The following is a 23,685-nucleotide window of genomic DNA, read 5'->3' as shown; positions in this document are numbered from 1 at the left end:
AGAGCGTACCCAAACAGAATTATTGAAAAGGCACAAACGTTCTCGTAATACTCTACGAGAAGCTTTACTAGAGACTCACAAAAGGGATGAGCCCAACACCCTTATTTGTGTGACTACCTTCAATGCCTCATCTAATGAGGTCAAGAAAATTGTAAATAAGAAATGGTCAATCTTAACTTCAAACAAATTGAAATTTGAAAAACCGATGTTCTCCTTCAGAAGGAATAAAAGTTTGAGAGACACACTAATCCATACAGATTTAAAGAAAGTGAAAACTACCCATCAAAGTACTTTATGGAACCAACCTTCCGTTATGGGCCATTATCCATGTGGATCGTGTGTGGCATGTGCATTCACAGAACACACCAAAGAGATTGACTTGGGTATGCGCTACAAATGGGAACAGAGATCTCATACAAATTGCAATTCGGAAAGAGTGATCTATGTCATCAAATGCCCATGCCAACTTTTATACATAGGCATGACAGGGAGAAAAATAAAAGTACGTATCAACGAACATAGAAGCACCATCAGGAGAGCCATAACAGCTACCAAACTTACGGCACACTATGTAGAGAAGAAACACTCAGGTAGTGATTTGTGGTGGTCTGTAATTGAAAAAGTTAAAGGAGATGGGAATATGTCCAGGACCCTTTTAGAACGGGAGCAAAGATGGGTCCACAGACTAAAGACCCACATAATTGGTCTTAACGACCATATTCCTTGGAATCAACTGAACAAAAATCGTTAGTTAAAAACCGCGTTTTAAGCATTACAATAACGCCCTCACTTCTGTGCCCATATGTGGATCTTTGTAAATACCAACCCTGTATGTAGTCAAATCATCTAAAAAAAACTGAGGAATCGGATACTAGCATATGAAGGATCACTACATTTTAAGCAATCCCCTGTCCCTATCCAAGGAGAGATGCACAAATCATCAACATCCATACATACATACAGAAATATACATATATATACACACACACATATATACATATATATATATATATATATACATATGTATATATACATATATATATATACATATATATATATATATACACATATATATATATATATATATATATATATTGTCTGTATAGGATATGGACATACAAATCGGATATAGGTGCACGCCTGGGCATATAGTTTTGCTACCAAATTACAAGTATGCATCACCACCCGATCATTAAGTAATTTACTTCCCAGACTTCTGCATCTACACGTAGCCCAGTATTAGTTGTTTTTCCCTACCCGTGGGATTGAGAACGCCTGGTAGATCGGTGCGAGTGGAAGTTTTAAACAACCTATATTTGTTTATTTCGTTTAAAACAACTTTAACACGCTTCACTTCCCATAACAAATATCACCCTGGCGATCAATTGATTAACGCTGTCCACATCTTGTAGATACGAATGATGAAACTCCGTCAGCCTGTCATTAGATGGTTGCATGAGGGGTATTAACCCAAAACCAGTACCAGCTTGCTGGGTTCCAGTTCAGGGAGGACCTGGCTTGGCAAATTCGGGCTGGACTGTTTCTATGGGGAGCAAGATTAAGACTTATTTGCATAAGGCAGAGCCAGAGATGGAATTGCCTGGTGAGCAACAGAATGATAGATTTAGGCCCAGATCTCTGTACGGGGGGGTAAATATTTGACATTGATCTGCATTCCGTCCATCAATTGTTATTTTTGCAGTCGTGAGATGGTGGCATGTGGGTGGGGTAGTCTCGAAGTGGAGGGAGTAGCCCCTTCGGACAATCTGCAAAACCCACCTGTCTGATGTTATGGACTGCCAGTGAGGTAAGCAGATGGCCAATCCTGAAGCCACCTGGTTGTCCTTGGTGGTAAAGGGGCAGACTAGTAGGGTTTGGAGGTTGCTGCAGACAGGCGGGGGGGAATCCAATCTGGCACCTGTCTCATGAGGTCTGTGGGTACCAAGCCCTCCTCCACACAGATGCTGGGGAGTATGCGTGGCATGGCGGCTGGGCGGGAATTGGTGTGGCTGAAGCCCCTTCCGTAGCCAATAAAGGCAGATTGGGGAGGACGGGGGACTGCAGCGAGGCCCAAGGACCTGGCCCTAGCCCGAGAGTCCGTGAACCGCTCGAGTGCCGAATCCGCCTCATCGCTTAAGAGACAGGTGTCATCGAAGGGCATGTCCATGGGGAAGCTTGGACAGCCCTGAAAAGCCAGACGTCCTCAGCCAAGCATGGTGCCTAAGGGCCACTGTTGTAGAAACCGCTCTGCCTAGTGAGTTGGTCATGTCAAGTCCACATAAAATTGTGCATTTTGCTGCATCTCTCCAGTTGATGACAGCTTTGGAGAGTATGGCCCAGGCCTCCTATGGGACCTGTGGCAGCACTTGCGCAACTGTATCCCACAGAATGTAGTAATGGCCTAAAAGGCATGCTGTCCTCACAAACCACAATGCCAGGCTGGTGGAAGATACATCTTCCCAAATTAGTCCAGCCTCTTGGATTACCTATGCAGGAGAGCGGTAGGCAAAGCACCTTGGGAGGTTGAGTCTTGGACCACCAAGCTCTCAGGCAGAGTGTTGAGAGAGGAAGTTTGGATCCCCAGGTGTGGGGCGATGGCAATAGTCCTATTCACAGAAGCCCCAGTGTTGGGTGTGGACTAGGTACTCAAAAGGATATCAGTGAGGGTGTCACTGAACAGGAGTAGGGGTTTATAAGTGGATTTCCCGGTTGAGCACCTCTGTCAAGATATTAGGCTTAACTGCCACTGAGGGTAGTTGAAGGTCAAGGACCTCTGCCACCCTCCGCAGCACCCCTGCATAGGAAGCTCCCTCCTCTGCAGCCACAGTAGAGGGAGAAACCAGATCAGCACCTGCAGACATATCCAGGCTTCTGGCTTCACTCTGTTCTTCACACCAATGCACATTTTTTTCTTCCTCATAAGGCTTATATTCTAAAAGGTCCAGCAACCCGTGCCAGTATTCCTCGATGCCTAACCCAAGAGAATAGGGTTCAGGCTCCTGTCGGCATCAGACAACATCCCCCTCAGGCCCCAGGTTACAGTCCGGAATGACAATGGGGATGATGCCACTGGTGGGCACCAGCGGTGTTGGGATAGGGACTGGAGCCGGGGGAAGGTTGAAATGGTATGACCAGCACCAGTCTTGATTTAGGAATGATTCCTTGGGGGCCCACTGGAACCCGAGCCACTGGCACAGAACCAGATGGGGACCCTCCTACCCCACGAGGCCTAGAAGGGCCGACCTCCCAAAATATGAGGTGCATGGCCTCATAGAACTTCTTCAGTTGGGCTAGGGTCGCAACCGGTTCATGGAAACTTGAGGGAGGTGCAGGTTCTGAGGAACAAGGCCTAGAATGCAGATACTCCCTCGTCGCGTCGGCGGACGGACTAGGAGAAGTTGAATAACTTTGACAAATTATTTTTCTTGTGCCTTGACTTACCGAGAGTCCCGAGGACATTAAATGAGAGGAATTAGACTTCGGGCTCAGTGACCAGTCCCGGGATCATCCCCCTCAACAAGGACCTCACCGTGTGGAATCGCATGCCAGGCTGCCGTGAGCTTTAGGGCCCACTTCATCAAAGCCTTCAGGTGCAGGGCCGGCAATCGAAGCACGACTTCGGGTCAAAACACCACAGACAGATGAAGTGCAGGTAAGTCCCCCACATTGGGCAGTGGCAGCATTCGCAGGGCTTGAATCCAGTCTTGTGCAATAACATCCTCAATACACACAGGAAAAACCCATACAGGAAAAACCTGAAAAAACTTGGAAAAAGTTCAGTGGTACCACTCCTTGCGGATCAATGCTGGCTAGCTTGTAAAGAAAAGAACGGACGCCAGCGTGCATGAGTGGCGCCTATATAGGTACCACGTCGTCACTTCCGGCGCAGACAATACCAACGACGGATACAAAGTTGATAGACGCCGCCTACCAGCACGCAGGGTTATTGCCAATGAAAAATCTTCTAGATTCAGTCTGACGCCTGGGGAAATTCAAAGGTAAGGAATCTGCAGCTAGAAGTCTCTATCAGATAATGGATTTATCTGTGGGGAAAGGAACAGGGTACGCTGGTGTTTACAGAAAAGATCCATCACACTATATGCTCATTTCCTCTATTCAGAGAGAAAGAATGGGGCAGATAGCCTGGCCAAAGGCAAAGATTTTTAGCCATGACCGCAGGTTGAGTCTCATAGGCTCCAGGGGAAGGGGTGAGGAGGGCAAGGCCCGTCTTAAACTCAAACTCTGCATTCAGCCTACCCTACTGCATCTGAGAGCAAGAGGTCAGCAATCATGTTCAAACATGGCTGACAACTGGCAAATTTCAGGGGGTTTTGATTAGATCCTTAGCACTCTTTTGTAGTAATGTCTACTTTTTTTCAATAAACTGTCTTAAGTTGTGTATCAAAAGTATAGCGTGCAGAAGTTAATGTTAAAAAAAATCTACACCTAAACAAATGATATTTTTTGTGAACTATAATTAGCAGACAATATTTTTGTTGGATTATATTTCTGCAGATGATAGTCTGACATAAAACCATTAACCTGCAATTCAAATAGAAAACCTAATTTCATCTGAGGAAATAATGATGTAAATCTATTCATACATATAGTAAAAGGATTACAAGAAAAGCAAAGACAATATTCGAATCTCCATACGTTTTAAATGCAAATTCATCTGTTTGAGTAATTTCTTTCTCTGCTATAGATCACACACACATGTAGGGAAAAACACACCAGACCCACAGACCGCCAACAATAAAGTAAAAAAGTGAAGGTATTATTACCTGTTATTTTCAGTCTGTAGTCTGGATCACTTAAAGTCCAGACAATAATCATCACATCCATCCCTCCACTTGCAAAATGCTCATTGTCTGGTGACCAGGCAAGGCTGATAACCTTTGCATGGTGTCCGTAGAAAGTGTTGACCTCCTTTAAAAATGAAATAGATATTTATAGATAAGTGATCTTGCCATTTTGAAAACAAAATGCCCAGTACAAGCCACACAGAAAAAAACAAGTCACTTAAACAACTATAGAACACCTGCCACACACTCATTTACAGGAGCAACCTCTAGGGAGATTTGCTGCATGAGAAAAAGGGAAACTGCTAATATTTAGAGCTAACCAGACCACACAGTACAGCAGGTAGCAACAAGGAAGGCAATAACCCAAGTAAGAGCTGTCAACAATAATCTATCAATGCTAAATAAGGCTCGTTTTTTGTTATTGCAAGTGCAGCTTTACCGCTTTAATGCAGTGGACAAAATTGCTAATGCCCACTGCATTACATTTATACAGTGGTTCCCAAACTGTGCCAGGGGAGCCGCAAACCAAGCACTTTAATGCATTTAATCTTGAAGGGTCTGTTGGCTTCAGTTAAACTAAATGCATTTTACACCACTGCAAGTTGTCAGGAAAGTACAGTTGTCCTGTCTATTAAACACACTAAGGGGCCGATTACGATGTCTGTTGGAAACTCTGACGACCGCATCGGTTCCGGAATCGTTTCCGACCAATCGGATACTGCAAGTCCGACCGACCACGATGCTTCTGAACATCATTCGGTCGGACTCGCATTGGCTTCAATGGGAGCCTGTGTTCCAAACAAGGACACAGGCTTCCATTGAAAAAAGGGTTGGTTGGGGAAAACCTTGCACACTTTGCCTGTCACACTGTGCATGGTTGGAAAGAGGGGTCCCTTGGTTACCCCACGGGCCCCAACCAGAGGCCTATCGGTGAAAGGGGGGGGGGGCCTGCTACGGGCCCCCAAAGTCAGATTCCGACAGTTATTTTATTTAGGGCAGACCTATTCAGAACAGCTGTCAGATTCGGACATCGCAATCGCTCAGTCAGAAACCGTATCCATAGAGCTGGATGATACGGCTCTGAACATTTCGGGCTGTCCGAATGCTGATCAGAACCGAATCGGACATCCTGAGCAGTTTCCTTGCACAGTAATCGGTCGGAAATGTATCCGATTCAGTCAGAAACCTAGGTTCCGAATCAGGTTCGGAGAATCTGAATCCCGTTCTAAACCTTTCCGACCGACATCGTAATTGGTTCCTAAGTATTATTAAGTATTAAAATTTGTACTTGAATTATACGTACTTCCAGTACACATTTTTTTCAGTACACACATTTACAGACAGGCCTGCTCTCTCCTTGACCACAGGGAAGTAAAACACAATATACAGCATAGTGCCAACATTTGGAAGCAAGAAAGAGGGAGGTTTAAAAAAATAAAAAATAAAAATCTGAGGGATTAATTTTACTTCCATTGATTTGGAGGCAATTTTACGGATAAGACAGCAAAAATAAAGCTGTATGTGGTTTAAAAAATCGTGAGTCACCTTGATGTGACAGGTGTGTTGGCAAGTGTGACATGGGTAGAAATGGAAGTGCACGCAAATATTCTTCAAGCGCAGAAACACTTTGGCAATGGGGCATGGGGTGCTATCTAGCACTGTAAGTGGGATAACAAAGTTTGAGAGGGTACTCTAAAAAAAGGCATGGGCAAAGAAATGTAACTAGGAATATTTTATTAGAGTCTCTGCCTTAGTAATACCAAACATCCTGCGTATAGGATTATAATACCATCATCGGGTTCATCCCAATTATTTTCAGGGAGAAAAATGCAAGTACTCCAGAGGCCGGGCTTACATCCACCCGACCCTCCAAAAAAAGGAACAGTGGGGAGCCACAGGCAATGGCCAATCGGTCAAGTGAGACGCGGGTAGAAAAAGTTTGGGAACCACTGCCATAATGAATGGCCACACTATGCAGACTCTGCATCAATCAACTGGGAAATCCGACAAACCCCTGGCAATTGTTGGGACAGTGCGTGTGTTATATGCATGTGCGGGGGTATGTGCGCCTGTGAATGGTACAATACGTGGAAAACTCTCCATTTCGGGAGACAAAGGGATGACTGGAAGAACATGTTCAGTAAGTCTCTCTTACTCAGTAAAACCAGTTCTGTCCTCCCTAGTGCAGTTTCTCTACAGGAGGTAGAGACAGCATTGTGCAGATTAGCCACAGCCTATTTAGGTGTCAGTTACAACTCTCCCCCTACTCTAGCAGAGGATGGCCCATCAGCATATGCAGGGCACACTTCAGCTCCCTTTGTGTGAGTCTCTGGAGTGAATGCACAAACAGCCCCTGACAGTCTAAAACCAGACAGTGATTCCACAATCAGGCAGAGGCACAAGGAATGGTAAAACAAGAACATTGCCACTTTCTAAAAGTGCCATTTTCTAACACACAATTTAAAAAAACACCTTTACTAAAAGGTGTGTAATTAAATTTGGAGTTCAGAGAGCCCAAACTACAAATCTCTAGTTGTTCCCAATTGAAAGTTACATTTGTAAAATGTTAAAAGGCACCTCCAATGATGCAATAGTGAAAAATTAAATATACAGTACTTCACTATCATGACATGTAAAACACAGCAGTCCATGTCCTACCATTAATATACTCTGCACCATGCCCATTGCGGTACCTTGGGCCTACCTTAAAGGTGTGTCATATGTAAGAAAAGGAAAGGTTAGAGCCTGGCAAGTGGGTGCACTTGCCAGGTCAACATGGCAGTTACAAACTGTGCGTGCAGACATTGCAGTGGCAGGTCTGAGACATTTGAAAGGTTACTTGTGTGGATGCCACAATCAGTACTGCAGGTCCACTAGTAGCATTTGATCTAAAGGCCTTGCACCCACACAGTGCACTTTACTAGTGACTTATCAGTAAATCAAATATGCCAATCAGTGATAACTGATCATAATCACAATTTACACAGGAGCACTTGCACTTTGGCAATGATCAGCAGTGGCAAAGTATCCAGAGTACCTAAACCAGCAAAAATTAAAACCAGCACACAGTCAAAAACACAGGAGGTAAAGGCAAAAAGGGGAAACCACGCCAAGAATGCAAGGTCTAACACTCTCTGTCTCTACCTCCTGCGAGAAGCCTTGGACTTCTCGACCCATGTCACCAATGAGAGTCAAATGCTGAAGGGGTACTTGGTCCCTAGTAGGTCTGACCTGGAGACATAAAAAAAAAAAAAAAAAAAAAAGAGTAAAAGGCCTCAACCCCACATAGCTGGGCCAAGTAACCCCTGCTTGCCCTGTGGCCCTTTGAAAGGGATTCTGGCCAGTGGCAGCTGGCAGGGCGACAAACACCCCTGAACACTTACTTTTTGCCGGCCGCCGTCTTGGTCCCTTCTGACGCAGAGGTCTCCCCGACTTCTGAAAACAGGAAGCACCCAGGCTCCCTCCCCTAAGCCAATCACAATGCTGCAAAGAGTGTTGTGATTGATCTGAGCGCCATGATTCGGCGCTCATATGGGGAATGGGAGGCTGGACATGTTCCCCACCAGACTGTGTAATGCAGCCTGGTAGGGGACATGCAAAGTGCGCATGACTGTTTGTCCAGCCCAAGACGGCCGGCCAAACAGTAATGCACACTGGTGAGCAAACCACTCCTCCTCCTGTGCCACCAGCCCAGCTATGCAGTGTAAAATAAAATGATAACAAAGTTATTATAATTTTATTTTCTCTTTTTCCTGCTCTAGCAGTGGAGCGACGCTGCAATGATGGTATGTGTTTGTCATAACAAAATATTATTTATGTTTTTTATAAAGCACTCTGCACAGTCTCAAGGAGGCTCTTGGTACTAAACTTTTTGGACATCTAATAACTACAAGTGAGTCTGTAGAAAGCCCAGCGACCGATCAACAGTGAAGAGCCACAATTTTTTTTCTTTAAGAACAAATACAGCCAAAATGTTTCGTTCTTTTGAACTTCTTCAGGGCATGAATGAAATCACAGAATAATTGCGATGGACTGCCCAACATGGAAGGGAGTTACAACTTTTGGTAATATAGCTCAGAGTCTTTAGCACCAATTTGCCTAGAAATAAATGGTGTAGTGCCGTTGTGCTGACAGTGACTGGAGCTCACTCACGCAACAAGTTGCCATAATCACAACAAGGAACACAGTCTTAAAGTTTATAAGTCTCAGAGAGTACATATACATAGGCTTGAAACAACTTGAGTAACAAACCTTTAATAAATCTCTTTACAACAGGTGATTTGAAAAAGGACAGTTGGTCTGGCAAACTTAGAAATGCTGAAAGGGTATACAAAACCTTTTACAGTGCCCACTGCAAGGCTGAAAGACCAGAACAAATGGATGTCCGTCAATTTTGTCAATCTTGGCTCAGTGGTCAAAGACATCGGGCTACAATTTGTTCCAGTGCCCTGCGTAAAGGAATTTCATAGTGGGAAATCTGGTGGCAAGGTTGACATCTACCACCTGAGGGAGCAGATAAATGGAAATTGAGGACAGAGTGCTGCGCTGAGGCAGGAGGTACTCCTGCAGTGGTAGCCTGATTGGAGGACCAATACACATTAAGAGTTCCTCTGCAGGGTTTCCTTGAGCCACCTGGCAAAGTTTACGTGGAGGATGCACAAGGCTAAGTAGCATCAGAGCCGCCCTCACCTGGATCCAGGAAGGAGCCTAAAAAACAAGTTGCCACCTTCAGTAACGCACTTTCTGGTGGATACTCTGAACGCACATTCGTCAACTTGGAATACTACCTAGGCGTCATACAAGATTTGGAAAAACTCTGAGCAATGCTCCTGTGAACCGCTAGGTGGCACTTTGCAGCTCTGTGCTGCCTTTGTACTGCCATGGAAGTGACAGTGGAGCCGCATAACAATATCACCTTGCATGCTGACCGATTTCTTGCTAGACTCTTTCTGAACCTGCAGACGCGAGCATGAAAATATTGTTGGGACCTATTTAGATGTTTAAATGTTAAATAGAAGCCATCCCACAGAACACAGAGGTGGAAGGTGTGGTGAGGATCTTTTGGTTGCTACAATTTTTGCGTAATTATGGATTTGCCACATTTTCTACATAATCCATCTACTGCTGCATAATCTGCAGATTTTAGCAAAAATGGAAACAAATTGGTCTAGCTCAAAAGGATCAAAAGTTACAAAAAGCATGAAGACATGTGTTGCTGTGCACTGAAAGTTGACGGATCAATTTTCTGTTATTATGCATTTTGGTGTTAAGCTGGTGCTAATGAGATGAAATCTTTCCTTGGACAGTGTTAGTGTGCATACAAATGACAAAATAAGGGCGCAATCGAATTACAAAATGTGCTGCATTACACCAGATAATTAGCGTTTTCATGCCGCATTATTTGGTCTTCCTCTGCTGCAAACTTCCAGTGGCACTGAAAATGGTACCAATCAGGAAGAGCGTTACCAAAGGTAAGTAACTTGTTCTTCTGATGGATACTTCTTACAGCAGATTCCTCACCTAGAACAGACATCAAAAGCTGTACCGCCTCAAAGATGTAGGGTCTGTGGAATGAACTCGGAGTCCTGCTGGACCAAAAGGGTAAAATCTTCTGTCAGACCAGATTGTCAAGGCAGTAGAGCTTTGTGAACGTGTGCATCAACAGCCACATTGCAGCCTCACAAATGTCAAGGACAAACACTAGAAGTGCTCATGCAGTGGTAGGAGCCTTGGCCCTGGAGGAATAGGCTCTCAGACAGACCAGAGACTGCTTCTTGGCTAGTGCGTAGCAGATTTTAATGCAGAGGACAATCCACCTCAACAGAGCTCTCTTCTGCACCACCTTCCCTTTCTTCACCCCAGAGAACCCCACAAAATGCTAATCGTCCACTCAGTGGTCCCTGGTACGATCACCATAAATGCTTAAAGCCCTTTTGGTTTCAGTTGAAGAAGCCTCTCCTCCTCTTTCGAGGGGTGATGAGGGGCAAAGAAAGCCAACAGTGTGATGGATTGCCCAGTGTGGAATGGTGTCACAACTTTTGGCATGAAGGCTGTCTGCGTCCTCAGCACCACTTTGTCTGGAAAAAACTTCAGTCATACGACAAATTGAAGTGATCGCAATGACAAATCTTTAGAGTCAGGCGATTCAATGCGCAGCTGGTGTGTGGGTGTGCACATGAGAAACATCAAGATCTAGTTAAGGCCCAAATATGGCATCATAACCGCTTCAGAGGGAACATGTGTCAAACCTTTATTAAATCTCATTGCAACAGGTGATGTAAAAAAGGATCTTGGTCTAGCAAAAGTAGAATAGTCGTCGAAAGTACAGACAAGTAGCAGTTGAGTGGCCACTGCAAGGCCCTGCTGGGGCAGAGACATAATTAACAGGAAGAATGGCCCACAACCCAAACCGATTTCTGCTGGAAACCAGGTTTCCCTGATTTCCTCCTCCAGGTGACCTCTCCAGCCCAGCAGACACACGTCCGTCCACTCTTAGTGTGGACGGGAAGGAACTACCATTGAACCACCACTGCAGAGCCTGAGCCGCCTCCTCCAAAATATGAATGACATTTATCAGATTTGCTTGGCGCTGGGCCCATTGGAACATTCCATTGCAGAGATCTCATGTGCCACTTGGTGAAGCCTCAGAACGGCTGTCCTCAGTGATACCCAAGATCAAGGCTGAATCATCAACACGATAGCTTAAACGGCCTTGAAGTGCACCATTTCCAAAATGTGTCAATCAATAGCAGCTTCTACGAAAGAGTCAGATGTGCCTTAAATTTGTTGATCGTGAACCCCATTGTCGAGGAAATCGCCATAGTCTGGAGGTGGTCTAGGACCAACTGTGGTGAGACCACCTTCAGCAGCAGCAGTTGAGGCAAGTGAAGATTGGTATCCCCAACTTACGAAGGTGTGCGGAGACCAAGATCATCATCACTTTTGTGACCACTCAAGGGGCGCTCGTGAGGGCAAAGGGGAGTACTGAAAAATGGCCATGGTGTTGGCCGACCTTAAATGACCGGTAACGCCTATGGGATTGCGAAATGGGTACATACATAAATAAGCGTCCTTCAGGACCAAGGAAGCCATTCAGTTTCTCATGGCCAGGGGAGCATTTTGAAATTATCCTTCCAAAGGAAGGCAATCAGAGGTCAAAGGTTCAGTATTTACTTTTTTTGGCAAAAATACCAGGAAAAGGCAATAGTAACAACATTCTCTATTTTCTCAGCCCAGAATTCACTTTATATCACCTTTGAAGGGGAACACTTGCACATCCTGCAGCAGAATGGAGGTGCGCTCCTCTAAAACGTGGCAATGCAAACAGAAAAGGTAGGGCATAACCATGCTGAATATTCTGAATGACCCATTTAACAGATGTGATAGTTTGCCATCCTGTTAGGAAATACTCGATCCTGTCGCACGGAGAGGATTCATTTCCCCACGACAATATCATCTTTGACTCCCTATCTGGAGGAGCGGAGGACAAAATTAAGGTTAACATTACTGTTTGAAGCCTTCATCACCAGGCCCTCTGAAGTAGGACGTTTGGTGAAAAAACCTGGGAGACCAGGCAACGGTCTGACACCTGGTCACCTGCCTTTTCACTGGTAGGCAGGAACATGTCTTTGATCAACTGTCAGAGTATCAACTAGGGCCTCGTTGAAGGGGACAAAAGACTCAGACAAAACAGAGAGAAGCTGCAGAGTTCCCATCAGGGCGTTAGTCCTTGGTCCGAAATCTGCAGTTAGAAGTACACAACAAACATCTGGATCATAGCCCGAATATCCTAGACTACTTGCTGTGGAGGGAAAGTATTGAAAGACAAGTTACTTACCTTTGGTAACGCCTTATCAGTTAAGAGACATGATCTAGCCGCAGATTCCTTACCTTGACACTTCCAGGCGTCAGGCTGGATCAGAAAGATTTGATAGGAGTACCCCTGCGTGCCAATAAGAGGCGTTGGTTAACTCTGCGTGATGTCGTAGGCGTGGGTAGGGCGCCACCTTGGCACAATGATGTTAGTACTATTCATGACTTTCCAAGTGAGAAGTGCGGTGCCTTGATGTGAACGGACCATGGTGTGTTAAAAAACAACTAGAGCCCTTAAGGGGAACAGCCCTGACACTAAAAACTAATCTGCAGTGCAGGGAGGATGGTGGGTCAGTAAGGAATCTGCGGCTATATCATGTCTCTACCAGATAAGGTGTTATCTAAGGTAAGTAACTTGCCCATCTGAAAGAAACATCTAGCCGCAGATTCCTTACCTTAGAACAGATACCCAAGCAATACCATTCCCGGAGGAGGGACTGCAGAAAAGTGTTAGACCAGAAAGTCCTGTAGGACCGAACGGCCGAAGAGGCCTCTCCTACTGACCTGATTATCCAGGCAATATTGTTTGGTAAACAAGTGCAGGGATGCCCATGCAGACGCCTGGCAGATGTTGAGGACTGACACCATGCAGCTGTAGTGCTGCCTTAGCCCTGGTAGAATGAGCTCTAAGGTCTTAAGGAGGCTGTTTTTTGCCTAAGCGTATCAGACTTTTATGCAGAGGATAACCCAACGACCCTTCTTTGCTCCAATGTACCCTACAAAGAGTTGGTCATCCACCTGGAACTCTTTAGTGCGATCAAGGTAGAACGATAAAGCTCTTTTTGGGTCCAGATGGGGGAGACGCTGTACTTCCTAAGAAGGATGCGGAGGAGCATAGAAGGTGGTCAAGGTGACAGATTGCCCTAGATGGAAAGGTGTCACCTCCTTAAGCAAAAAAGAAGCTCTAGTGGAGAGCACTAGTTTGTCCGGAAAGACTGTCAGGTAAGGAGGCCGAGAGGATAGAGCCTGCAATTCGCGTAACCTCCTGGAAGAAGTTATTGCCACTAAGAAGGCTGTTTTGATAGTAAGCAACCGGAGGGGCAATTGTACAGTGGCTCGAAAGGTGTGCACATCAAATCGGTGAGAAGCAAGTTAAGGTCCCACTGGGGCATAATAAATGGTGAGGGGGAAAACAAATGTGCAAGCCCCTTTAAAAACCTATGTAGAATAGGAGATTTAAAAAGTGACAGTTGATCTGGCAACCGTAGAAAAGCAGAAATGGCCGAAAGGTAACCAGAGTCCCCAGAGCAGATCCTTGCTAGGACAAAGAAGGAATGAAAAGAATGTCAGAGAGGGAACCAGACAGGGTGCAACCGACTATTCTGTACAATATTTACAAAATGTCTATCGGCAGGCGAATACTGAATTGGTGGAGGGACGCCTGGCTGCTAGAATAACTTTACAGACTTCAGGAGGAAGGTCAAAAGCTTTCACTGTTACTGCTCAATCTCCACGCAAGGAGGGTGGATTGCGTAGACCAGTTCGGGTGAAGGACCCGGCCCTGCAACAGAAAATCCTCCTGAAGGGGCAACCTAATTAGAGGATCGATGTTTATCTGCAGAAGCGCAGGATATCAAACTGTCCATGCCCAGTTAGGTGCCACAAGGATGATTTGGGCCCGGTCACTCCTGATTTTCTTGAGCACACTGGACAGGAGTGGTATGGGTGGAAAGGTGTACAGGAGGAGGCCTGTGCTCCACTCGAGTCGAAAAGAGTCATGGATCGAGAGCTGTCTTGGAAACTCCAATGAGCAAAACTGCTGACATTTCCTGTTCTCTTCGGAGGCGAAAAGATTTAACCAATGCTCTCCCAACTGCTGAAGGAGACCTTGTGCCACCTCTGGATGAAGACACCATTTGTTATCCGCTATGAACAGACGGCTGAGATTGTCCCCCATGGCATTCAGGGAACCGGTCCAGTGTTGAACCACCAGGGATATGCTATATTGCTCCAGCCAAGTCCATACTGACAAAGCACCCACAACCCCACCCCACCTGGTTTGTTGCAGTACCACATGGCGGTGGTGTGGTCTATGAACACCCTCCCCTTGAGAGATGGTAAGGTTTTCAGTGGCAAGCAAATCTCTTGAAGCTCCAGCAAGTTGATGTGCAGCCCGGTTTCTGCCCGAGACCTCAGATCTCCACCTCTCCCAGGAGACAGCCCCTTCTCAAAAGTGACGCATCTGTCACCACTGCAAGATCTGGTTGGGGAAGGTAGAGGGTTCTGCCTCTGACCCAATCGTGGTCAACCACCACTGCAGATCTTTCGCAGTGCCCTTCGAGATCTGAACTAGGTTGGTGAGGTTCCCCTGATGCAGCGCCCATTGGAACTTCAGGTCCCTGTAGAGCCTGCATGTGCCATCTGACACAATCTACCAGCAGGATGCAGGAAGCTATGAGGCCCAGCAGCCTCAGAGTCCATCTCACCGAGATCCAGGATAGAGGCTGAAACATCGGTATCATAGCCTGAATATCCTGGACTCGCCGCTCCAATACTGCACCATGTCCATAATGGCTCCGATGAAGGGAAGCATCTGAGAGGGTGTCAGCGACTTTGGCACGTTGATAATCAACCCCAGTGAGTGCAGGAAGATCACCATAGTTTGGAGATGGAAGAAGACTGCTTGGGGCAAGCCCGCCTTAAACAACCAGCCATCAAGATAGGGGAAAAATTGAACTCCATATCTCCACAGAGACTGTCTGTGACTACCACCATCACCTTGGTGAACACTCGAGAGGCACTGCTGAGGCCTAAGTGGAGCATGGTAAACTGAAAGTGCTCACTGCCTACCGTAAACCACAGGTAGCAACGATGGGCAGGCAGGATGGGAATATGGAAATAGGTGTCCTGCAAGCCCAACGCTACCATCCAGTCTCTCGGGTCCAGGGCAGACAGGACCTGAGCGAGAGTAAGCATCTTGAACTTTTTTTTTTCCTGAGGAAGTAGTTGAGGGCTCTGAGGTCGAGGATAGGACGAAGGCTTCTGTCCTTGTTTGGAACCAGAAAATAGCGAGAATAGCAACTACATCCTATTTCTGGCCCAGGAACCCTTCCTATAGCTCCCTTGGCCAAAAGAGTTTTGACTTCCTTGCAAAGTAAAACAAGGTGATCCTCCGGCAGCCGTACGTTGGAGGCATGTAAGGAGGGGTAGTGTCGAAGGGGAGGGAGTAGCTCTTTAAGACTATTTGGAAAACCCACCTGTCAGAGGGGATATCCCTCCAGTGGTGAAGGTGATAGGTTAAACTGCCACCAACTGAGAGGGTTGGACTACGAAGGTTTGGAGGCAGAGGGGTTTGTGGCCTGACCTGACTTCTGGCCTCCGGACCCACAGGGTCTGGGTGAACCGAGGTCACGCAGAGGTTGCGAAACCTGCGCGGTCTTCTGGCTGGGGTAGGGCTGGTGCAGTTGGAAGGAGGATGCAGGCCAGGATGACACAGAGGCCCAAACATTTGGCCACAGCCTGTGACTTAAAACGATCTAGCACTGCGTCCGCCCTGCCCCCGAAGAGACGAGAGCCATCAAAGGGCATGTCGATAAGGTTGGCTTGGACATCCGCCGAAGAGTCAGCCATGCATTGCGCCTAACAGCCAACATCGAGGAAATTGCTTTGCTCAGTGAGTCTGTTATGTTGAGGCCACAGTGTATGGCAAACTTTGCTGCATCTCTCCCGTCTGCAATAGCTTTGGAGGACAGCAAGTGCCTCCTAAGGTACGTGTGGCAGCACTAGTATAAGTGTTTCCCATAGCGAATGGGAGTAATGGCCCAAGTGCCATGCGTTGTTTACAGACTGCAATGAGATGCTGCTGGAAGAGAAGATCTTCTTACCAAAGTGGTCCAGCCTTTAGGATTCCCTTACCGAGGGTGCGGATGAGTACGCATCAAGGGAAGTAAAGGCTTGGACCACTAAGGAGGGCGATGGTGGCAGGTGATAGTTCTGTTCACAGGAGCCCCTGTGCTGGGTTTGGACCAGATGTCCAGTAGAACATCTGTCAAGGCCTCGTTAAATGGCAGCAAGGGTTAAGAGATGGAGACACCAGGCTTGCAGGACCTCCAGCAAGACATTGGTCTTCACCGCCGCCGTAGGAAACTGCAGGTCCAAGACCTCCACCATACGCCTACTCTTCTAGGCTGTTTTCTGCATCACAGGCTGGGAAGGATGTCTCGCTCTATAGGCCAGCCCTTTGCAATAGTCTTTAAATTTTCGGAACTGGTGCGGAAATAGTTTGGCAGTGTTCAACTGCCCCAAAGCAGAGTTCGCCTTCTCTCCGAAAAGCGAGCTCCATCAAAGGGTGCGTCTATTAGTGAACCCTGTACACTGCTGGAGAAGCCGGTGGACCTCAACCAGGCATGCCCACGAAGGACAAAACTGATCCAGATCACCCTGCCAATACTGTTTTTGGGTCCTAAACCAGTGTGGATAACATCCTTGACTGTGTTCTGCCAATCATTTATCATCTGAGCCAGAGAGCCCTTAAGATACCTGGGACTGCCAGGTAGATCTCTGCCAGTGTACCAAAGGGTAAGTGTATCAGCCCAACAGACCGTCTGCATTTATGGATTGAACTGTCAAAGTGGCAGAGGAAAAAATAAATTTGCCAAAGGCATTAATCCTTTTGAATTCTCTATCCAGGTTATTAGTGAATGAGTTAGGCGTCAAAGCTGTACAATAAGACTGTCTGGAGTTGGTTGCTTTGAGAGAACATGTGGATCACCAGGCGCCAGTCTATGATGCCTGGCCATTTGCTGGCTAACGGGCACCCTAGAACATGGTATTGACCATGTTGGCATCTGTGACATCACATGAGAGCAACAACCCAGTTGTTGATGGTCCAGGCTGTAGAATTTGAGTCTAAACATTAGTTTTAGTCTCGGTGGAGGGCAAATGTAAACCAAGTAGCTCGGCTGCCACTGTAAATGAAGCACATTTTTCTGTTGATGGCCCACGTGGCGAATTAAACTCTGTCACTGAGAGGCACAGTCACTGCGGTTTTGAAAATCAATGTTTAAGGCAACATCAGTAGAATGAGGTGGGAGTAAGCCATCATTCTCACCCACATCATAATGTATATACTGAGGTGCATCCTGCTCTGGAACAGGATCAGAGTCAAAGCCAAAAAGGTAATGGAACCTTTGTTGATAGCTGCGATGAGGTAGAGGCATAGGCTTAGTATCAGGGTGCAAGCCAACAGGATGTGCATTTTTCATCTCGGAGTGACATCTGGTGATTTCGAGCCATTGGCACAGGTGTCATGGAAGCGGCAACTAGCGTTGATCTTAGGGCCAGAGCAGAAGTCTGTACAGAAGTCCACAGAGGCGCTATATCAGTGCTTAAGAGGGAATATGATGTCGGGGAAGAACCCGCCTGCAGTAATCAGACAAGAGGCCCCTGCGGTTCTGTGGGGCTCAAAGGTGCGCTAGAGGGTGCTGGTAGTGCAATTACAATTTGCAGCATGACCTCTTTGAAAGCATTGATCTGCTGTGGAGGCGACGATTGCCCAGGAAACTTGAGGTATTTTGGGACTAACTGGGGAATCCGCTCTGCGGCCGGTGACCCGACATAGTGCAACTGATATTTTGCACCTTATCTTTGGAGTCAGAGTGGCAAGATGGGGTTGAGTCCCTCTTTACTTTTAAATGATATTCGACTTACTAGAGGACTTAGTGTTGGAAGTACAGCCTTCAGGGGAACGATCCAGAAACCAAGCCAAGATGAACACCGGACCTGCAACTTGAAGCAGGAATGGGATCTGCGCAAAGGATGCAGTTTGTGTTTGGCAACATGCAACTTTGCCTTCTGGTCTCAAGTCACTTTCAGGTGCATTTATCACACAACTTCAAGTTGTGTCCTGAAACCAGCCACCAAAGTCACTCCTTAAGCAGATCTGAGAGCAATATTGGCTTCCTGAAATTGCATTAGGACTTGAATCCTTTCATTTTCAGTGGTGACATGGTTACAGTGCAAACGTTTTATAGTCGTCAAAAAACAAGTTGTGAGTGGATCTACAGATAAGAGGCTGAAGACGCAGAACGAAAGGAACGGATGTCAGTGCAAGGGGAACACGTCATGCATTGTATGAAGTTAGAGTGGAGGTGGAGAACTGCAAAAGAATTCTCTGGATCCAGCCTGGTGGCTGGGTGATATATTAAGGTGAAGAATCTTTAATAAGCATCAGAAATATGCGAGTGGCCTGAGCATCTTTTATAAAGAAAGCAGTGCACAATGGTGTGACATCTTAGAAATACATAAAGCCATAACAGAAAAGTTGGAAAGCACGCTACAGAAACTGGCCCTTCATCCACAATCTTTCAAGTCGCAAAGAGATAAAGCAATAAAAATCCAGCCTTGGAAAGAATAGAGCTGACTGTGTAGGAACGTTACGTGCATTCAACAAAGAAGCAAATGATGGATTAAGAGAGTCAGCAAATGCATCTGTGGAAATGGCATTAATTTTGACTATCTAAACTCTTCCACTGGGAAGGAGTAGATAAAAAAAAAAACTATGCAAAATAAAGAGGTTCTAATTTTTTTTAAAGGTCGGCACAGACTTCATATCAAGAGCAGAATCTGCACCATGAGCAGGCCATGAAGGGTGGCACGGTCTTAAAAGATCACACGCTCCTAGGTTAAAATATGAGGAGATCCTATTTTACAAGAGAATGAGCCACTGCAGCTATCTGAATAAGGCCTATGAGCAGGGGCGGCCTTAGGCATGTGCAAGCTGTGCACTTGCACAGGGCCACCAAACCCCAGGGGCCACCACGAGGAATCGAAATCCGACTCTTTCTTCCTGTCGCTCATTTGTTCCCCTGTGAAATGGATGCAAAAAAGAAAAACGCTTTTGCTGGAAATGCCGTTTTGACATTTTTCTATTCAAAATATGAAAAATAAATAAATAAAGCAAGACGGAATGTTCTTAAAGTGCCCAGATCGGTTTTATTCAAACCCCAAAAACATTAGCGTCACTTTACTCAGTTTGCCAGTGAAGCGCTGTTTTCCCCCGGTGGGGAAGTGCGCCAAACCTGGAGGTACTGCGATACCTGGTTGATGGGTGGATTGGAAAACAAAATGTGTACGGCGGCTTTGTGTTCACGAATGTGGTCTTTTTAAACCATACTGCTTACGTTTTGTAAGTATATAACTAGTGGACATTGAAATGGGTCCTTTCTGGGCCCTGTAGTTTTCAGGCAGAAGCACTCACTGATTTCTGAATAGTGAGCGTAAAAGCGTTAAGTTCACCATGTTGTTCCTGCTTACATTTCACAAGCTTTATTTAATCTTTCATTCCCAATGAGTGTTTGCTTTTTCAAGGATGTTGTTACTTTTTCCTTTAGGGAGCATATTGCTCTTGCCAGTACTTAATTTGAATTGAGTCGCATCCAGTTGTTTATAGCAGGTCAAATTGGATTGTCGTTGAAGGCAGTGTGAATTTCTCTCAGTGGGGCAGTATGGTGTTCAGTGAGGGAGCGGATGTGGCAATGGGGGCAGAGCTGTCGAATTTAGAACTGAGGAACCAGTTTCAGCCTTCATGAGCAGTCCCCCAGACCACTCTCCTGAGGGAGCACATTCCCACGCTAGACCTTAAAGACCCTGCAAATCTGGAAAAGCCCTGGTGTCCTAACACCAGCAGGTGGACCCTAGCAGTGGCGTGTGGGTTCACCTTGAAGGCTTGCCCACCACAATCCATACTGAAGTTCACCTCCAGTCTTGCTGGTAGGCCTAAGAAGTAGCAGACCCTAGAGCAACAGTGAGGTCACAGGACCCCTGAGAAGAGCTGGCACTAGGGTGATGCGACTGGTGTGACCGCAACGGTTGCTGACTTTGAGTGGGGGCATTATATATTATGGTTTTAAAAGCACTTGCTGCCTCCTTCCTGGCCTACAGCAATTTTCAGCAATAATAAAAATGTCATGATAACTCCGGTGAATAAACGTCTTACTAGAGCGAGATCGGAGTTTTGTCTAGTGGAAGTTTTGACTCATGGAAAGATAGCGCAGAGGGTTAATGTGCCTGCTGCTAAGAACATGTACCATGCCCATCACAAAGTGCACATATTGTAAATAGGTTAGTGGGTTACTGCTTTCGACAGTAAGATCCTTTTGCTACTTGAAGTTTATAAGTTAAAATCCTAACAAAGAACAGTGAGCTATTAGCTTTCATGTTAGAGCTGCATACAAACTGCAAGGTATAAACTAGAGCTTTATGTTTTTTTCCCTAAGCCTTTGATTATCCTAATGTTGCAAAAAGTGTTCATTTGGATAGAAATCAATAAAGATTATTAAAGGGAACCTCCAATCATGGTATTAAGTTTTAAATTCTGAGATTGTGTTTCTCCAGATCAATCACTATTAAACTATACTGCCTACTAATATGGTTGTCATGTGACTCCTACACCTTGTAGTCCTTTGTCTGATGTAACATTTCCCATACAGTGATTTACACACGTACAATTGATTGTCTCGGTGTATATTGCCGACAACAGAAAATCCATGGCTCAGAAACAAATGGCTTGTTCTTCCACTTTTAAGCATATTTGGGACATTCTTTGATTAGAAACCTATCCCACTTTGTGAATTTATTTTAATGTCAATAACTCTTATTAATCGTTAAATAATCATGTGTATCCATTGGTTGAATTGCATAACATAATAAGCTGTAAATGGTCAGTGAAATGCCAAACAAATACTAAAGATTGGGATGTTTTGCCAATCCTGGCCACACCTCTAACTCCGCCCACTGATCCAATCCTCAGGTTATTCCCGCCCTCTGATTCTCCGCCCACAGTTCCCCTATATTTTTTTCCCCACTTCGACCACTGGATACAATACATCTTCGTGGCGGCCCCTGGCAGGGATTTGGCAGCCTCCGGCTTCCACTAACTTGCAAACACCCTGACCGTCACCCCCTCCCCCTTCCCGCACCTGTGTTCCTCATTCCTGATTCGCGCCTCCCCGCAACGGTTGCGTGGGGCCGCCATCTTGCTCTGTCTGTCTATCTGGTTTTCTATTGTCCGTCCGCGGCTCGGGACGAAGCCTTTTACTGCTGAGCTGGTGGCATCTGCAAGATCTGAGAGCCTCCGTGTCCGGCCGAGCCCTGTCACAAGCTCTTATCGGCCTGAGGGCCGCATACCGGACCACGTCCGTCTGTCTGCCCACTCGGGACAGCGGTGACTGGATGCAGGTGAGACATCTGCCTTCCAGGCAGATGAAGCGAGCAACAGGCATGTGTGTCTCTGAATGCAGGGTTCCTTTACTCCCTGTATTTTTCTGGATGTGTCAGTGCTGTCTGTCATTTTGTCTTTCTTTTTGGGTCAGTAACGCTGCCTAATAGTGTTTCTGTCTCTGTGGGGATAGATTGATCTGCGCAGACTCATCCTCCTCAAACTGCTTCCCGCGTGCGGCGTGGCGTGTGTCATCAGTCTGCATTCTTTCTGGTGGTCGGACTCGGAACGTTACGACGCGTGCGGTGCCATCTAGCTGTCACACATTGCCAAACTGTGGTAGGAAGGTGTGTCTCAGTGAGTCTTACAATTTTTTAAATACAAAGAAAAAAAACATTTTAGGTGAAAAGGGGAAGAAAGGGAAGCATGATAGCTTTTTGGTAAACAGTAGGTAAACATGAGTAGTGCGTCACGTGCTGAGGTTGCGGAAATTCGTTTCTTTTGCAGTTTTCCTGGTGTGCCTGGGTGAAAACGAACCCTTATTTACTACATCGCTGCCCGCGTATCCAGAGGACACAGGTCCTGTCATGGCCCTGCAGCCGTCTGTGCCAGTCCCTCACGTCATGTGTCACAATGCCCTCCTCCTCCTCCTAAATGTTATCGTTCTGAGACAAATTCGGAAGGGTAGGAGCAGCCGCAGGTACAGGTCATCTAACGCCTTTTCTGGACGTTTTATTAAAACACCTTCCTGAGCTCCACCCCGCCCGGACCCCCTCTTCCGGGGACCCCTACCTACGCTCCCTGCACAGGGCCACCATGAGCCTAGAGCCGCCCCTGCTATGATTACTCACTTAGGAAGAAGGATCTACAGGAGACTTTGTCAGACCCAGAAGTCAGGAATATCTGGGCTTGAACTAGTGCGTCTAGCTAGTCAATTCCGCAGGATTACCACACTGGATGCATAGAACAGTGGGTGATGCCAGAGTACACCTTGCCATCTTAGCCTGGCCAGGACTTGGTTCACAGCTGAACCTGATATACAACCCTAATCGTTCTGTTTAACACCCAGAATTGTGTGTGGCAGGGCTTTTCTAATAATACAAACAAGGTCAAATTGCCTGTCAACATGAAAGGCACAAGAGAGTGAGAGAGAGAGAACGAGAAAAAGAAAGGTGCGTAGGGCCTAGAGATCTAATATTCTAAATGGGCGGTCAGTAAAGCGTGCAATATCGCCATATTATTTATACTACAGGTTCAATCAATCAATCAATCAATCAATCATGGCATTTATATCGCGCACTACTCACCCGAAAGGGTCTCAAGGCGCTAGGGGAGGGGGGTCTGCTACTGCTCGAACAGCCAGGTCTTGAGCTGTTTCCTGAAGGCGAGGTGGTCCCGGGTCCGCCGCAGGTGGACCGGCAGGGAGTTCCATGTCTTTGCCGCCTGGTAAGAGAAGGATCTTCCTCCGGCGGTGGCTCTCTGGAAGCGGGGGACGACGGCGAGGGCGAGGTTCGCGGACCGTAGCTGGCGGGTGGGCGAGTAGAAGGTCAGGCGGTCGTTGAGATACCTTGGGCCCAGGTCGTGGAGGGATTTGTGTGCGTGGGTGAGGAGTCTGAACGTGATCCTTTTGTTGACCGGGAGCCAGTGCAGGTCTCTGAGGTGGCTCGAGATGTGGCTGCGTCGAGGGATGTCCAGGATGAGTCGAGCGGAGGCGTTCTGGATGCGCCGGAGTCTTTTCTGAAGCTTGGCTGTTGTTCCGGCGTAGAGGGTGTTTCCATAGTCCAGTCTGCTGGTGACGAGGGCCTGGGTGACTGTTTTCCTCGTCTCGGTCGGGATCCATTGGAAGATCTT

General features: G+C 46.5%; 1 protein-coding gene across 1 annotated transcript in view; it reads right to left on the bottom strand.

Moving 5' to 3' along the window:
- Positions 1-23,685, bottom strand: part of WDR1 (WD repeat domain 1) — a 347,946-nt gene that overhangs the window by 16,910 nt on the left and 307,351 nt on the right. Inside the window, exon 14 of the mRNA XM_085642417.1 lies at positions 4,785-4,929. Coding sequence (XP_085498543.1) covers positions 4,785-4,929 — 145 coding nt within the window. The remainder of the gene's footprint in view (positions 1-4,784; positions 4,930-23,685) is intronic.

The sequence above is a fragment of the Triturus cristatus genome, chromosome 2_2 (genome assembly GCF_964204655.1).
Source record: "Triturus cristatus chromosome 2_2, aTriCri1.1, whole genome shotgun sequence".
NCBI lineage: Eukaryota > Metazoa > Chordata > Amphibia > Caudata > Salamandridae > Triturus > Triturus cristatus.
Note: the sequence above shows the minus strand (reverse complement) of the source record. Positions and strands in the feature narration are given on the sequence as shown.